Raw genomic sequence first — 18731 nt, forward strand, 5'->3', positions numbered from 1 at the left:
ACCCCGCCTCTCTGAGAGATTCTCTGCTCTGATTGGTCAGACGGCCCAGTCTGTTGTGATTGGTCGACCGTGTCCAAACCAAACTCTCATTATCATATCTGAGTTTCAGTTCCGGATCATACTCAGTGATACGAACAGTAATCAATCTCATCAAAGTGGGTTTGCTTTGGCAGCAGAAAACAGCGTCAGATTCGCTTCCTTCTTTTAGGAGACAATAACTCCATTTATCTGCACTTTGATCTTTGAAACTTAAAAAAAATAAATAAATCAAAGATTAACTTTGAAAGATAATATCCCAAAAAGCATAATAGGGTCATTTTGATTGTTTACCCATTGCGGACGTCCACAGCTACGGCTCTGGGTTCCCTCAGTCCAGTGTTGACCAGAACAGTCCTGTACGCTCCGTCCAGCTTCGACACCTCAATAGTGTCCCGTCCCTTATCACACCAGTACAGGTTACCACTGACCCAATCGACAGCCAGACCATCAGGGTTGCTGAGAGATGTGCGATGGAGAACCTGCCAAAGAATCCAATCGAGAGTCTAGTTTCAACCGACGTTTGGCTGACATCACAGTGAGGTTGAATAAAGATCCAGTTACACGCGAGTCACCTGAACGTTGCTGCCGTTGATGTGCATGCGGCGTATCATGCTGCCTTGAGTCGTGACATCTGTCCAATAGATCATCTGCTGCCTGTAGTCGAAGTCTAACGCAACAGCATTGTTCAGACCCTGCAAATGAAGAGAATTCATGAGGAAAAACTGCAATGAAATGTTACAGAATAGAGTTTAAAACACTAGCGCTAGTGTCAAATCATACCTGCTTTATGAGTGTGTAGTTTGAGCCGTCCAAGTTGAGCTTTCTCAAGTAATAACGGTTGGCAAAGATGAGGAACGGCTCCTCCTCTATACAGTGAAGTGAAAATGAAAACATATTAAAGTAAAAAAGAAACTCCCATGACTGCAGGTATGAATAAACATGCCATGCACTTGCAAATTTGGAGATTTAGGCTTTTTATGCTTCCATTCCTTGACTTCTTTCAGACTTGTGGAAAGAAGACATTCAAAATACACATTTACTTTAAGTCTTTATTTTTTTTAGACATCTGTAGTTCCCTTTCAAGTGCTGAGTCGGAGATAGTGACGCTATGGGAAAGATAATACCCACTTAAGTGCATGTCTCGTGTGAATCATGGCGAGCTCAACTAAGACATCAGCACTTGGGACCCCGCTGAGGGATCCAAGTCTAGAGCCTCACAAATGTACGGGATTATCTGTGTCTATGTTCATGGTCCGTTCACACCGTGTTACCAGTTGTTCTGTTCCTGCTTGCCTTGAGTGTTTTATTTAGTGTTTAAGAGGACCTATTATGCAAAATTCACTTTTATATGTTTTTTAACATACTGTATTTATGTGTTTGCAGTGTGTGTACACAACCACCCTATTGTGGTAAAAATCCATACACTCTGTTTGTTACCTTCCCCATAAATAATGAAATAATGTCTCAAAATGTTCAGGAATGTGCAAAGGCCCCGCCCACGACTGCTGACTGACTCCGCCCTAATAGCATAGACTCCGCCCCTCATTGAGCTGAACACAGTCCGCCATGTTTATCTCCTCACCAGAGCATTTAACAGCAGCGCTCACGTAAGAAATGTATTCTTATTAAAGCTATTCAAGTTGTTCAGTCAAGAGCAGTGAGTGATTTTCTGTTTTTCTTTTGTTGTTTGATTCATATTTACAGCATATATAGCAGTAGCTACTGTATATTACACTGATTTCACTTTAATACAGATCTAATATACACATGCGATTTATTTCCCTGCTGTTTACGTCCACAGACATAACCGACTGTGTTTATGTGATCTTTGTGTGTGTTTTTGACACAACCTTGTGTGCATTAGACAGGTTAAGTGCAATAAGACGTGAAAGAGAACTTAGTTTAATACTCATGCAATGTCAAATGTTTTGATAGTTTTTGACAGAGTGTCCGAGGCACTTGCTGTAAAGGCTCCGCCCTCTTCTGGAAAGGGGGCGGTACACGCAGAAGCTCATTTGCATTTAAAGATACATGCTCGAAAACAGCATGTTTTTACTTCAACTCAAAAATTGGCATTTACAACAAGGTATAATAAACGATCTGTGGGGTATTTTGAGCTGAAACTTCACAGACACACTCTGGGGACACATTATAAAAAGTGCATAATAGGTCCCCTTTAAAGTTGAATAAACTGTTACTGCCTGCGATTAGATCTCATCTCATCTTTACTGCGACCGAACATGACAGAGACTCGTACCAGAGGTGGACTTGCAGATGGTGTGGTCGGTGGGGCTGAGCTGGAAGCCGTCCACACACACACATCGGAAGCTGCCGTGTGTGTTGATGCAATGCTGTGTGCAGGGATACGAGGTGGAGCACTCGTCCACATCTACACAGGTCTTCCCATCATCCTTCAGTCTAAAGCCAGTGTGGCATCTGCACTGGAGAGAGAAACACAAAGAAAAGTAAGTATCGGATTGTGCCAGTGTAAAGTAAATAAAAGTAAATAGTATTTTTTAAAAGCAAGACCCTACAGACAAAAACATGTTTTTCATGCATTTACATTCTGTAGGTTTTTACATAGGGGTTTGTTTTCCCACCTAATTTATAACATTTTATTTTTAAAAACATTTTCTGGCTGTTGACATTATTTTCTGAATTATGCAGTAATAAAAATCCCCTTGAACTATGTCATGAAAATGAAACTTTAGAACCTCGCAAATTAATGGATATTTAATTCGATTATTCCTTATTCGCATATTTAAAAATTGCTTTTCACAAAACTTAATATACTGTGAATAATAACCTGTGGAAGTATGGTGATATTGGTTCATTTTCTTCACCCTATTCACCAGTAGTGTCTTGCCTTAAAGAAGTTTATGTTCTAAACATGGGAAAGTGCCATAAGCATGACCTTTACCTTGAATCCGATCTTCAGGTCCTCACACAGCTGAGTGCATCCACTCAGTTTACTGTTCAGGCATTCATTAATGAAGCAGTTCAGCTCATCCGATCCATCGCCGCAGTCATCGTTACGATTGCACAGTAACATCTCGCTGATGCATTTACCGTTCCCACACGCATACGCCGTCTCATTACACTTCTTTTCTGCTTGAAGGAAAAAAAGAAAGAACCATTAAATGCATGTGCAGATTGGACTGGTCCAGCCCACGAGAGCCCTGCAGTTTCTAGTATAACCATTAGGACATGTTTTCCAAAAATTGATATTTGAATAGTGTGCCTGCATTGTTCTGTGTCTCTCAAATGCTCTCAGCTCGGTTGGTCCTGTTTCACACTACATGATGATAGTTTGTTGCTTTGTCATTTAGAACAAGGTCACAGGATATGTAGCTGGATTAGCATTTAGTTCATACCCGAGCCGTCACAGTGAGGGTTTTTGGGAGCTTCGTCTGAGTGATCATGGCAGTCGAACTCTCCGTCACACTCCCATGACTTCTGGATCAGGCAGCGGCCGTTGTCACAGCGGAACTCATTGGCCTTACACGCAGGATACTCTACAGAGATGAACACAGACTGATGAGGTCTCAAATAACACAGTGAAGTCAAACCTATTCAAACATCACTTCTGTAGTAATGGGTGCCAAAACAGTAAAAGAGTTTTGCTGATGTTTTATTCTCTCTTCTTTTTGTTTTAACAATATTGTTCTTAAGGTGTGTTCACACGAATATTGCCAAGAGGCAGTGTTATTTTACTATCGATGATATACTATTATTCTTTTTGTTAATATTTTGGGTAACACTTCAGACATTTTATAAGTAACTTTCCAACTACATGTCAATAGCAGTCATTAGAGTATTAATAGACTGTCTGATTAATATCGGCTGACACTTTATTTTAATGCTCCTCAACAGACATTCGACTGACTATAAGTAACTTTGCAACTACATGTCAACTTATTCTGCTAACCCATTAGCCATAACCTAACAGTCTACTAATACTCTAATGAGAGTTAGTTGACATATAGATGCAAAGTTACATTTAGTTGGTAGGATGTTTATAGTGGACTATCAATAATATGTAACCCTATTTTGAATATGATTTTGATCTGCACCTATAAACAAAAATGAGAAATGTTGCTTTGCAATAAAATAAACATTATCTGAAATAAAATAAAATATTAAAAAGTATTATAATTCAGCTTGTTGCCAATCAACTAGGGCTGTCAATATTACCGCGTTAACGCAAACAATTAATTATTTTCATTTTAGCGCATAAAAAATATTTAATGCAATTAAAGTAGAATCCATCCTTTGGCTCCGTTACATTAGATAATCATGCTCTCATTCATGCAAATGCTTTTAAACCATTCAAGCACAATAAGACACAAAAGAGAAGGCAGAGCGTTTACTACTGTAAATCTCCTGTGTGTGTTTCACACACACACACACACACACACACACACACACACGTGCGCACAGAAAGCCACTTCAGACAGCGCTTGAATGGACAAAAACGCACAAAATGATGGCAAAATGCCGTGTTTTGTCGAGTATCCTCACAAGCACAGTTTTAAATGAGTTAAATAAAATCTTAAATGAGCGTAAAGAGTTGTGGGAAAACGGGATGCGTGTCAGATCTGCGTCATGTCTTAAAGTGACAGCAGCCTAATAAACCTGCTGCTGTCTGACGTTAAGGATAATCAAAGAACAAAAGAAAGAGAAAATCACTCACTGCTCTTGACTTTGTAGCTTTAATAATTATCTTGTTTGAAATAACCGTGAACGTACCGCACTCCTGAGATTCGTCGGATCCGTCGCCGCAGTCGTTGTCGTGGTCACACACGAAATGTTTGGGGATACACTGTCTGTTCTGACACATGAACTCTCCCGCCTTACACGTGTTATTGAACACTGAACGAAAAAAGACACAGAATGTTTAGCAGGAGTGATTTGCACAGTATTTGCACAAAAGCCAGTGGAGTATCTGACCACTCACCACAGCCAACCTTCACACTCTCGTCGGCTCCGTCCGGACAGTCTCTGTCGCCATCACACACCCAGCGCTGCGGGACACACTTGTGTGAGTCGGGACACTGGAACGCGTCCGCACTGCACGTTTTATTCTCTGAGTCAAAAACACACATGATTCACAGACATGTAAAACAATTTCTAGAATAATTCAATGTCACTTATTATGTTAAAGCGCCCCTGTTGTGCTTTTTGGGATATTCCCGTTCATGTATTGTGTAATTGAGCTGTTTGTGACTGTGAGGTCTGCAAAGTTCTGCACAGCACAAATAAAGTTTTTGTCTCCCGAAAGAAAGAAGTGATTCTGAACTGAAACGAGTCGTCAGTATTTCCAGTCTCACTTCCTGCTGAATCTGCGCAGGTTTGTAACAGATTTGCATAATGCCAGTCTATGTTCTTCATCGGCTGCCGTGAACAACGTCTACTTTGACCCTCAAACACTGTAGTTGTATCTGAGACTGGAAGAGTTTGGCTCGTGTTGTTCATGTAAAGAAGACGCTGTTTTCTGCTGACAAAGCAAATCCACTTTGATGAGATTGAAACGCCATCGTTACTGTTCGTATCACTGAGTATCAAGAGCTGAGGAAGATCCAGAGCTGAAATTCAGATATGATAATGAGGGTTTGGTTTCTGTTCACAGTCGACCAATCACAACAGACTGGGCCATCTGACCAATCAGAGCAGAGCAGCTCTCAGAGAGGCGGGGTTTAGAGAGACTGAATCCTTGATAAACCGTTTCAGACACTGAGAGAAAAGAGCTGATGCTGCAATGGATATTATGAGGAAATTAAAGTGTTTTTTGAGCTTGTATGCGTGTAAACCTGTTGTAGGAGACTCTGAAACAACATTAGGAACCTTTAAAATAGCATTATAGGGGCACTTTAAAAACAGTTTTATTCTCTGTGATCCATCAGTCAAGCTATTTGTTATACTTTAAATGTCCCGTTTCATGCTGTTTTGAAGTATCAACACTCACTGCATCTGCTGTCCTCATCTGATCCATCTCCACAGTCGTCCGCTCCGTCACACACCCAGCTGCTGGAGATACAGCGATGATTCCCACACTCAAACTGCGTCGCTGAGCAGAACTTATCTGAGCAGAACAATTCAACGACCCGTTAGTGAATTATTCACAAGATTATTCATAGACAAAACTTATTTCAAAGATTCTGGAACAAATGACCTCAAATGAACTGGACAGATCTGAAAGTGTGTTTATATGTTCTTAAAGTCACAATTAATTCAAAATTGACAATTCTTGTTTTTTTTAATGCAATATTGTAGCCTGGCTAACGTCAGACCACGTCTCATTGACATTGAGACGTGGTCTGGGAACCACATGTTCATTTTCTCGTATTTAAGGCGTGGTTTACGAATGCCCAGAGCCGTTTATTGGGTGCTACAAATGTCTATCAAATGCGCCTGTACGTAGCTCATAGCCAATCGTTTCAGTTATACCAGATGACGTATGTAGAGCGAAAGAAATTCGACAAGGAAGAAGACGATGGGTCAGAGATTTATGTGTAGTGTACTATATATAAACTACTTAGAACACTATCTAGGGCTGCATCGAAAGGTAACTTCGCGTCTGCTGCCATGTTGGATCCATAGGTATAAACGTGTCGTATAGACGTCGTCATCGTCTTGCTGCTCCCTCCCCGTTCTGTGATTGAAGAATCCCCTCGCTGAGGCGAAAATCTGGTTCATGGTATCCAGACTGCCTAGTAGCGTGAATAAAGTCGCGCTGCGCTCAAGGCAGCATGGGAAAACCCAGGCTAGCAATATTGCAGAATTTATTCTAAATTATTTATTGGTGCATATCATTATTGTTTAAATTCATGTTCCAGGTAATCTTGAATCAGAATAACTTCCCCTCTCTCTTTCAGCATCTCTTCTCTTCTCTGATGATGTGGGCGGGGCAACCTGTCACTCACATGAGATCCACCAATAGCAAACCCCAACCATCCAATCAATTCCCCACAGACAAACTCAAGCCCCGCCCACATTAACTCTTGTTCCAGAAGCCGTTTCACTCAGATATACGACACAATAGGGAAGAAAAGACGAGTGCAGCTTCTGTTTCATGCGACTTTATCTTTAAAATTTTTTTATAAATCTGACAAAACCTTATTTGAAAAAAACAACAACCTGGTATTACTCTTATAATGAATTCTGCGTCTTCATTCTTTTGTTTTGTAATGTGGACTTGTATAAGGTTGACTCTTAGTTTGTATTCAGTTCCTGCTTCCTTTCATCACTCCCAATTAATTGTTTACACATGTCTTGTTATTTAAGTTCTAAGTTAGTTCTGTTTCCCTGGTTTATGTCTTTTGTGTATTTTGATTATTATTACTACACTTCATCTGCATTTGGATCCCTCGTCTCTGAGCCAACGATACAACTTTCTGTGGTTAATCAGTCACACTATTCATTACACTTTGTTCAAAATATTGCTTTTTCCATGAAGCTTACCCAAAGTCAAGTGTTGATAAATAAAGAATGCGTAAAGCTAGAATAAAATGTTTTTTAAAAGGGAGTGGCTCTGTTCTTTCTTTTGATTTTTTGTATGTTCAGATATTCATACAACGAAATGTTCTGGGGGCCATGAAAGTTTTGTGAACATGATCAAAAATGCTGGCAATTTTTTTTTTTTATGCTGGCGGGGCAAGAGTAAATGAACAGTGAGGTGGGCTAGTGTTTATTAGCTGAATATAAGAGAGAAACTCACCGCAGTGCAGCTCATCAGCGCCACTGTCACAGTCGTTCTCCTTATCACAGGTCCAGCTCATGGGGATACAGCGGCCGTTGGGACAAGCGAAGAAGTTTGATGGACACTTTCTCTTTTTTTTATCTGACGAATAAAAAGAAAAGAAAAAAAGAGACAAATGAGTTTAAGATGTTGTGACGTTGTTTTGGACAAAATCGGGCCAAAACAAACTTCCTTGGCTTCATAAAGAAGAAGGCAGAGTTGGGTATAAAATCTTCTTTTCCTGGTGCTTTTTGGATAAGGAATAGTTTATTCCATGAAAAACATATAAAGCGGAGGCACTCAGGATTAAGAGATCTAAAAAGCTTCAATGCTTAAATAATTTAAAAACAGCGTGACGCCTGATGAAGGCTTGTAAGCGCAACGTGTCAGTGTGCCTTTTTCTAACTGTTTTATAAATGATTTAAGCCATGAGTAAATAAAGGCTTTTTAGATCTTTTAATCTCGAGTGCCTCGGCTTCATAAGTTTCTAACAAAACAACTTCTTTTGGAGTTTGTTTCAGGAGTCAAAGCAAACTTTACGGGAAAGTTTAAAAACCTTTAAACTACCACTGATCCATTGCATATGTGCAGATTTATGTTTTTCTGCCCAACCTACATATCAACAGACAGCACAAGCTTTTGTCTCAGGTTATGTTGTAACGCTAAATATAACAGCAGAATCTCAATCGATTTTATTTTTATTTTAAAATGAATGAAAATGAATGGAGAATATCTCATGTTTCTCCACGGGTGCTCGTCCATCTGTAATAGAGCCTCTGAGGTGTAAATCTTTTCTGGGTCATTTCTTATGAGTCCGTCGAGGTCAGACGCGAGTAAAAACATGAACACACCGGAGAGCCGCTTTATAGTAGAAACTGAAGTTGTAATTCTAATTTAAAGCGACACTGACCCTGTTTTTTTCTGTTTAATACCATAAAGCTGCTGCTTTAAAGCAATCTATTGTATAAAGTGCTATAAATAAACATGAGGCGACTGGAGTCTGAATCTCAGAGCTGTTGCAAACATTTCCACATCGCAGATGCTTTCCGATCTTCTGTTTTTGTCGTGTGTTTATTTTGTTATTGAGAGGAAAGCACACAGCACACACCGTATGTGCTCAGATCTTCTGAAATCCCAAAGTCTGCATTCGAACTTCAGAGATTTGAAACAAAACTCAAACATTTCTTGTCAAGATTTTACTTTCATTGCTTAAAATGGACAAAATGAAGAGGAAAGACCCTTTAAAAGGCCGAGTGTGTGTTTACCTGGGCAGTTCCTCTCATCTGAGTAGTCTCCGCAGTCATTCGCTCCGTCACAGACCCATGATGGAGCGTAACACAGAGTGGTGAACTCGCACCGCTGATAGGGGCCGCCTTTCACACCCAGACGGAAATAACTGGAACAATCGGAAGCCGCTGAGAAACAAGACAACACAATGGCTTAAGAAACCAAAGAACAGTATGTGCAGCTTTCAATGACTTGCTAATGTTTATTTTGGTTATGAATAAACTTTTGTTTATTTGCTAAGTTATTTGATAGAGATTTGAATAAAAACTCAAACATTTCTTGTCAGGATTTTACTTTGTTGTACTTTAATGTGTGTGCTTTTTTTTAATTGATTGTCTGTTGTAATCAACAGCATGTCACAGATCCAGTTAGATGATAATCTGAAAGTCTGAAATACTGAATGTAAATGTAATGTCCTAGCGTAACTCACAGCAGTTCATTTCATCGCTGGCGTCCTCACAGTCCAACACCTGATTACAGCGGCTGGAGTTGGACACACAAGAGCCGTCTCTGCACTGAAACTGATCCGCCGTGCACAGGGTGGCTACAGTACAACACACACAGAACAATCTACTCATACAAGTGCAAAACATGTGCAATTATAAAGAACATTTTTAGGACCATTTCAATGACCTTTCATGACAATTTGGAACATTTCCCAAATAATTACTGAAATACAATGATTGATTGATAGTGGTTTTGACATAAAAATGACACATTGCATGTCACTAATAATTTCTCTGGTAAACTGCGAAACATTTAATCTGCATGAGTCCCAGATTATTCTATAACTTTACAGGCCCGTGATAATGCATTTGACCAAATATTCAAAAAAAGAATCATTATAAATTCTTATCTCTAATGATTCCTAATGATTTCTTTGATTTGGGAGCAAAATTTTACATTTCACCCATTCCATGTTGTCTTTTCATGTTTCATTTGATTTTTTACAGCAGGTTTAACAATGACATCAGTTGAAACAAAATGCTTAATTATTAATTATAAATGTTGGAAAAAAAAGTTGTTTTTGTCTTTTTTTCAGGATTCTTTGATAAATAGAAAGCTCAAAAGAACAGCATTTATTAGAAACATTTGTAACATTGTCATTACCGTCACTTTTGATTAATTTAATGCCTCCATGTTAACTAAAAGTATTAATTTCTTTTTCCTTAATCTTACTTACCTGAAACTTTTGAATGGTTTCCACACAAATATTAAGCAGCAAAAACATTGTCAACAATCATAAATTGTATTTATTCATTTAGCAGACGCTTTGTTGAGACGCTTAAATGTTTCTTGAGCAACAAATTATCATATTAGAATGATTTCTGAAGGATCATGTGACACTGAAGACTGGAGTAATGATGCTTTGATCACAGGAATAAATTACACTGGGAGAAACCCACCCAAATCAGCGTCGGTTAAACAGGCGTGGGAGGAAAAAAAAAATTTTTTTTACATCTTCATGGACACCACAATGATTTCCCTCATGTGTTAATATTTTTCCTTGTTATAATGTATGATTTGCAAAAATAAAAACTGCTGCATCTGTGTTGATTAGAGAAACAAAGTGTATGCTATGACTTTAGACTAGGTTTTTTCTGGTCAGTGGCGCAATTGTTTTCTGGAACTGCAAAATAGCACTAGGGAATGTTTGCGCCGAAACACGCCTCCTTTTTGCGCCGACCCGCCCAGGGAGCGCAAGTTCATTTACTAGTTTACCGACGTGCGTCTGTGGAGGGAAAAGCCCGCGCAAAAAAGGGATGATACATGCGTCAGTGTACAAAGTCATTTGCGCCGGGTGCAAGATAGGGCCCCTAGTGTGGTATATAGTGTATACAGATATGTAGAACAGGCGGTCTTACCGTTACAGAAGAGTTCATCAGAGTTATCACCGCAATCATCCCGTCCATTACACCAGTGACTGTGACCGACACAGCGTCCGTTCACACAGCGCTTGTAGCCCTTCTTACACACACGGTTAGCTGAAGACAAATACAGACTGTTAGAGCGACACATGCGTTGTGAGCATTCATAACACACACGCATGCACGCGCACACGCACACACACACGCGCACGGCACGCACTCACACACACACACACACACACACACTCACTGCAGTAGGACTGCTTCTCGTCTGACTTGTCTTTGCAGTGGGCCATGCCGTCACAGGTGAGTGTGTATTTGATGCAGTCTCCATTCCCACACTCGAAGTCATCCATACTGCTGCACGACGTGTTCTGAGCTGAACGACACAAGGTGACAACAGTCAACAGTGCACGCGAACATATATCCCTTCAAACATTTAATACATTAATTATAATGTACATGTAAGTGTTGAATATATATGTGGATCACTGGTTATATGGAAATACAAGCCTAAATTAAATCTGTTCATCAAATGAAATGATTGTGTCTCTTCAGAAGACTCGATTCACATGGATTACTTGTACAATCTCCTTATGAACTCTTTGAAGCTTGAAAGCTTTGGTGGGATGGACTTTCAATGGAGGGACAGAAATCTCTCAGGTTGCATTGAAAATATCTTAATTTGTGTTTCGAAGATGAACAGAAGTCGTGTGGGTTTGGAATGAAATATCAATGATCCTCCGAATTGACTTGCTATTGTCTTTGTGTTTTTGAGCATGGAGATTTAGGCCTGTCTCTGTATGGGACTCTTTTCACCTCTATATAATCAGTTAACTATGAACACTTTATTTGAATGACAGTGATTGCGTAAGCAGACATCTGATGTGTGGAGTGTGTGCTTGTTCGCGGTGTCTCACCGATGCAGGTGTTGTCCTCCAGAAGTTTCCTCTCTCCACGACAGCTACAGTTGACTCGTCCGTCGGATGAGAGCAGACACAGGTCCTGACAGCCACCGTTATTCACCCGACAGGGCGAGAACTCGCCTGCACATACAGTCAAAACAAACATTATTCAGACACCAGATATCATTTGTAATATATCAGTGTTTCGACGCAGCTCTAGTTCCCTTGAAAGGAAACATTATTATGCCCCCCTTCATGAAACACACAAACAGATATACAAATAACCCATTTAAAATTCACTACCCATTTGCACACAGATTAACAGAAAACCGTTCCCTATTCACAGCACACAGTTGTAAACACTCAGGGCCAAATGTACGTGCATTTGCCAACGCAGCGTTAATAGCGCCATGGCCAAGACGCAGAAAGCGCTTGATGTGAAACCGCAGTAGGCTACCAAACCTGCAGTTCATCAAATAATCAGCAGCGCCTGTCCACACACACTATACCGTAAATTGCGCGTATTTAAACGCGCGATTGAATGGGCCTCCTCCTCTCACTGCTGATGCTATGACTGTTTGAAATTGTCCTGACACTAATAATTGTAATGTAGCGAGGAGTTTAACAACTGCTGGAAGGGAATGTGAACGCTGAGATGGAGATTCGATGTCATCTTTGATTTCTTTCAGTACTGTAATATTGCGTAGCTGCTTAATCTGTAACGCTTATGGTGTGTTCACACCGAACGCGAATTTAAAGGGTTAGTTCACCCAAAAATGAAAATTAAGTCATTAATTACTCACCCCCATGCTGTACCAACCCCGTAAGACCTTCGTTCATCTTCGGAACACAAATGAAGATATTTTTGATTAAATCTGAGAGGTGGATCACTGCTACATAGGCTGCCTAAGGGAATTAAACTTGACGGCCCAGAAAGTCATTAAAGAAAATGTTTAAATATTCCATGTTCTCGCGCATGCGTTGTGGAAATCTCTTGAACTCTCGTCTCAGGCCCACAAGGAAGTAATGGAATAGTCGAATAAAGTCGTTATTTATGTGTTTTTTTCGCACAAAAAGTATTCTCGTCGCTTGATAAACTTATAGTTGAGCCACTGTAGGCACATGGAATATTTAAACATTTTCTTTAATGACTTTCTGGGCCGTCAAGTTTCATTCCCTTAGGCAGCCTATGTAGCAGTGATCCACCTCTCAGATTTAATCAAAAATATCTTCATTTGTGTTCCGAAGATGAACGAAGGTCTTACGGGGTTGGTACAGCATGGGGGTGAGTAATTAATGACTTAATTTTCATTTTTGGGTGAACTAACCCAATTTATTTGCGCGAGTAGATTACATACAAAGTCAATGCAAAGACGCGAATAGACGCATCGCGAAACGCCCGGCGCGACTCGCGAATGACGCGAATTGGGCGACGCGTTTGCCGCGAATGTCTTCCGTGCAAGTTGAAAAATTTGAACTCGAACGAATGTTCAAGCGTCTAACTAGACGCGATATACGCGTATTTGATGCTCTATTCGCGTTCGGTGTGAACACACCATTAATGATTTCGTTTCTCAACTGAAAAAGTGTGATCCTTAGCCTATCATGTCTTCGTCTTGCTCGGATTACTGCTGCCATTTCACCAGGAGGCATATGCCAGGAAACCCGCTTCATAAGTTACACCTGCTTTTAAAAGGCGGAGAATTTTCAGTGCAAAATAGAGGCGCTTTCAGCAGCTTTTTCTGTACATAACGCGGAATACATAATTAGGCGCAGTTTACTTTCCCCTCCCATCTCTTTATGTGACACTCCCACTTTCCCCTTGACCATCCCATGAATGCATATGCATGACACGAAAAGCACATTTTGCCATTTTCAGTTCCCGCGACAGGCAGTCTGCGCTTTCATCTCGGTGCGTCCCGTTCGTACATACCTCGCCATGGTTTTATGCGCACTTAGCGAAACAAATACGGCTGAAGTGGGCGCAAAAGCGTTAGTACGTCTGGCACTCAGTTCTCACAGATGGGATTCTCTGACCGCAGAAGAAGCTGCCTATACTTAAAGGGATAGTTCACACAAAAATGAAGATTCGGTCATCATTTACCTCAAGTTGTTCCGAACCTGTATGAATTTATTTCTTTTGTTGAACACAAACAGAAGATATTTTGAAGAATGTCGGTAACCATGTCGGTTGATGGAAAAAAATACTATGGAAGTCAATCGGGGTCCAACAACTGTCTGGTTACCAACATCTTTTAAAATTTCATCTTTTGTGTTCAGCAGAACAAAGAAACTCAGTTTTGGAACAACATGAGGGTAAATAAATGATGACAGGAATTTTTACGTATTAGTAAAAATGGTATTTTTACGCTGGCGGTGGGAGAAAAACCCTGACATTCTGGATTCGGACGGCAATAAAATCACAGACTAGACCCTGTAAATGCTGAAAATACCTTACGTTCTCATGAGAAACCTCAAGATTACCATCTGAATAGGGTTTATGCTGTAATTTACAAATCCTACTATATGAAGGCTATGCTATCTAATTGGCTGAAGGGAGCAGAATGTGTAATTAAGGAATTAACTGAAATCATGTGTCTTACAATTTAGTTTTTCACGGCCATTTTATACCAACTCTGAGACTCTCAGTTAAATAGGCCGTTCTCGCTACTGTGCCTTTAAGACCTCTGTATGCAAATAAACTCTGTTATGATTGGCCAACCCTCACATACTGATGTAGTTCACTGTTATTCAATAGGGCAGGTCTGCTTAATTCTTTAAATCTGCAAATATGTATGATTACATGATGATGAGCTCATAGTTATAATTTGGAAAGAGTCGACTGCAGTTTAATTTCAACAGATGTTCTGAATGGTTTGGACAGAGAGTTCTTAATATTAGAGTATGTTACGACAGGACATCAGAATTATCCAGGATATGATGATTTTTAAAGTAAACATGACAGAGTTTTCAGCCTGTTTTCATTTTACTTCATATTTCCAAGAAATACAGGGTATTTAATGGAAGAAATATCTTAGCTGATAACTTTTTGGGGGGTTTTCAAATCTATCATTATTTGCTATTTTTTCAGTTTCGGTCCGGTTAACATTTTGGTTGGGAGGACAGTAAATAGGGGTCTTCAGAGATGTTGTTTTTGGGCGTTTGAGTGCTTGAGAATTGCTTCTATCACACTTAGAGAAGCATGATGATAGATATTGATTGTGTGTGATGGTGTCATTCCCCAGCGTTATAGAGTTCTTCTCGGTTCTGTGACAATCACTGATTACTTTTGGCACATAATTACGCGGTTGAGATGACAGGACACTGTAAGGCAATCGCTCGCTTTAAAGCACTCGACCACGCTGCCATTACGCTCGTTCACTCACAGCTATTCGTGTCATTGGCCACAGCGACGATCCCCATTGGCTGTTGTGGGATATCAGCTCTTAACACTTTCATTTCTCCGCCAACATATTTGTCGGCTCTGAGGACGGCTCTGCGCACCCAGTCGGTCCAGAAGATGTGGTCACCGTACACGGCCAGACCGAAGGGATGCACCGGCTCGTTCTTCAGAACCACCTACAGGAGTCACAACATATACAGAGCAGGAATTTTCACATTTTTGAAGTTTAACACAATAAAACATTTTTTTTAGACAATTTATTGCCCCAGAAATAATTGCAATCAATTTTTATATTTTAATTATCATTATTAATTATTATTTTAACATTTTAATACTAAATGGACTGATTCTTCAAAACTTTCTATGTAGTAGTCAAAGAAAACCACCATTTAGGGCCCAAAATTCTGTTTTTTTGTTGTTGTTGTTTTTTTGTTTTGGGGGGGGGGGGGGGGGGTAACACTTTACAATAAAGTATAAAATGCATTATTATAATATTAAATAACAATGTGCAACACATTTCCTGCAGTTATTCTTCTTTGATACATGTATTCTTCTTTTTTAATGTTAGTTAAAACAAATAAAATTATTTGCTCAGATAATATTAACAGATACTTAGAGTAACTTTTGATTTTAATAATGTATTAGTAAATCTTGGAATTAACATGAACTAAGATGAATAATTGCAGAAGTATTTTTTTATTGCTAATAACTAATATTAACAAATGACACCTTTTTGTAAAGTGTTACCATTTTTTTCTCAATTAAAATATTTCTGGATTTTAATTCATTTTAATAATCAAAAAGCATGTCTAATCAATTGAATTCATAAAACTGAAATAGACAATATTGAGGGCAGCTAAAATGTTATCCTAATTTTTAATCTGTTATTTTCAATGAACTGTACTTAATCAGTCACAGCAGGTAACTATTAGATATTACCATACTTCCCCAGATCATTGATTACGTTAAGAATTGAAAAGACAAAATATATTACAAGTTTCCCTCAGAGTAAAACCCTTCAGGATATAGATGGGAATAAAGCTGTAGAGTGTGCTGTACTTAGGTGGAGATTTCCGACTCAAAACCCATGGTCTTTAAACTTATGTATTGTAATTGTAATCTACAGATGCAAACAGATAAACAGCAATAAAATAAACACTTAAAAGTGTATTTTGGAGTTTTTCTTCCTACTAATCTAAAACAGCACATTATGAGAAGCCAAATAGCCCTGAATCGGCCAGAGTATGACACACCTAACAGTGTTTTACCTGTAGTGTCTTGCTTAAATTAAACAAAATTGGACACTAATGGGTGCAAGTTCCAACTTACATAACGGTGGGTGCCGTCATACTCGCAGCGCTCGATCTTATCAAGCGTAGCATCAGAGAAATAGAGTTTCTCCGCACGATGGTCGATGGCGAGTCCATTAGGAGTGCGAATGTCACTGCCGATGATCACGAGGACATTGGCACCGGACAGCTGAGCACGCATGATGCTGGGAGACTGCTCGTTCCAGTTCGTCCAAAACATCAAGCTGGTGAACAGCAGAGGAATGGGAGTCAATGACAAATGTTGAGTGCAATATTGTCTTACTAATGCCATCCTGAATGCAACATGACCCCACTTTCCAAAGGAGAACGATTAATGAAAACTGTTTTGAATGTTGAAAGTTGTTGTGAAATGAAGAAATTGGACAGAAAAATCTCACTTCTGACATTCATCCAGGACGAATGCTCGAGGGTGGTCATCTCCTGACATGGTGACGACGATGTCCCGGTCGAACGCCCCCCACCGGCTCTGGTCTACAGTGTGACGGGTGATGGTGGACGTGGTGTAACTGGTCCAGTATAAAGCGTCCCAGGCTCTGTGATACGCCAAGCCTTCCACTGACCCAACGTCTGCAAACAGAAAACATTTAAAAACATTTTAGCTGCTATATTATTATAGAAAAAAAAGAGAATACAATTGTCTTGGAATTTTCTCATGGTTTAGGGCTGCTTGATTATGGCGAAAATCCTAATCACAATTATGTTGGTCAATATTGAGATGACAAACATCCAGGGTTTGAAATTAATTTGGCTACTAAATGTTTGAGTTACCGTCCATTCAGAACTTCTACTAACCAAAAGAAATAAATAAATAATATATATATATTATAAAATTTGGATTTCATACATTCATTGCTTATTCAAACAAAATCCTGTAATCCAGCATCTCCTCCCTTCCTCTTTCATCCTCATCACCAAAAATGTATTTTAGGTAGACTGATCAATACGGTACAAAGAACATAAAAAAATGTACGCTGTTGGAAAATAACCATCTCTTTTCAGTTAAAGCTGCAGTCCGTAGTTTTTCCTCTTTGTCGCCATCTCTGTTCGAAATCTGCAATTGCAGTTATTCGCGGAATTATCAACTTTACGTGGGTTGTGCCTCGGATCGGCACAGCGCGGGCGAACACAATGTTTTGAGGAGAATGTGCAGCTGTCAATCACCGTGCCGGTGTGGATACTGGCATTCAGAATCACAGATTATTCTTTTTGGAAGTATGACCAACATATGCATTTTCACCGGAAAATGTCGTCTGAACAAGCAAGTAACATCCACTTTTGTTCTGACCAACTAAGGGAAAAAAAGCATTGCAGTAAATCGCGCTGATTAAATCTAACGATCGCTTATCATATCACGTCAAATATTAGTGAACACAACCAGCTTTTTAAATCAACAGTCCAGTGCACCGGTGCATGTTATATTGTCAAGACACGTTATTATTTTCCCAATTGCCGCAGTTCTTCTGGATTCGGTGTGTCTCAGTTTTACTGTTTCTTCATTAAATCCCAGATGGACTCAATGATGGTGAGTTCAGATCATACTGGCTGTTGTCAGACTCCTTGCGCGTACAAAAATTGGATTATTACAGTCAATGGCAAAATGAATGTTTGGAAATGTAAACTGAAATTTCCTACTGACACACTCAACACAAAATACAAATAACTGCTGGCTTAAACCCATTTTTTGGATGAAAATACTAACGTGCCTAAGACTTTTGCACAGTACTGTATATAAATATTTATATAATTTACACATTTACCAACCAAAACATATGAAATGCCCTTGAAAACCTGATCTCTTGAGATAATAATGAAGACACCACTGTAAAAAAAAAAGTTTCTGCCTTAAATTTTTAAGTACAATCAACTTTGAGGTTTACATCATTTCAACTTAAATTACATCAAACTGACTAAAACAAGTGAGTTGAATCTTGTATAACTTGAAAATTGCTTAACTTATTTTGATGAGTTGTAAAACATATTTTGTGATAATTTATTGATTTTACAGTGTACTGACTGCAATAGAATGGTATAAATTATTTAGTTAAACATTGTATGTGTTTTAGTGCGTTTTTACAGAAAGGGTACATTCATAACGTGACTTTCCAAATTAATAAACCATCTGAGATTGAGTTTCTCACAGACTAAGCGTTGACCAGAAAC

The 18731-nt window shown here is 39.3% G+C and overlaps 1 protein-coding gene across 6 annotated transcripts in view; it reads right to left on the minus strand.

Moving 5' to 3' along the window:
* Window positions 1–18731, minus strand: part of lrp1aa (low density lipoprotein receptor-related protein 1Aa) — a 169578-nt gene that overhangs the window by 41038 nt on the left and 109809 nt on the right. For 3 of the 6 annotated variants that reach the window (XM_056252515.1, XM_056252513.1, XM_056252512.1), the window contains exons 42-59: window positions 16949–17138; window positions 16570–16774; window positions 15224–15416; window positions 11853–11978; window positions 11183–11311; window positions 10930–11049; window positions 9495–9608; window positions 9043–9192; window positions 7757–7879; window positions 6005–6121; window positions 4997–5125; window positions 4789–4911; window positions 3414–3554; window positions 2960–3147; window positions 2297–2480; window positions 820–905; window positions 612–731; window positions 331–518 (exon numbers count right to left, since the gene is read on the minus strand). In XM_056252515.1, coding sequence (XP_056108490.1) covers window positions 331–518; window positions 612–731; window positions 820–905; window positions 2297–2480; window positions 2960–3147; window positions 3414–3554; window positions 4789–4911; window positions 4997–5125; window positions 6005–6121; window positions 7757–7879; window positions 9043–9192; window positions 9495–9608; window positions 10930–11049; window positions 11183–11311; window positions 11853–11978; window positions 15224–15416; window positions 16570–16774; window positions 16949–17138 — 2626 coding nt within the window. Of the gene's footprint in view, window positions 1–330; window positions 519–611; window positions 732–819; window positions 906–2296; window positions 2481–2959; window positions 3151–3413; window positions 3555–4788; window positions 4912–4996; window positions 5126–6004; window positions 6122–7756; window positions 7880–9042; window positions 9193–9494; window positions 9609–10929; window positions 11050–11182; window positions 11312–11852; window positions 11979–15223; window positions 15417–16569; window positions 16775–16948; window positions 17139–18731 lie in introns of all 6 variants that reach the window. The other 3 variants (XM_056252511.1, XM_056252514.1, XM_056252510.1) reach the window with 1 other exon arrangement.

The sequence above is a fragment of the Rhinichthys klamathensis genome, unplaced genomic scaffold, assembly GCF_029890125.1.
Source record: "Rhinichthys klamathensis goyatoka isolate OS25496 unplaced genomic scaffold, OSU_Roscu_1.1 h1tg000095l_1, whole genome shotgun sequence".
NCBI lineage: Eukaryota > Metazoa > Chordata > Actinopteri > Cypriniformes > Leuciscidae > Rhinichthys > Rhinichthys klamathensis.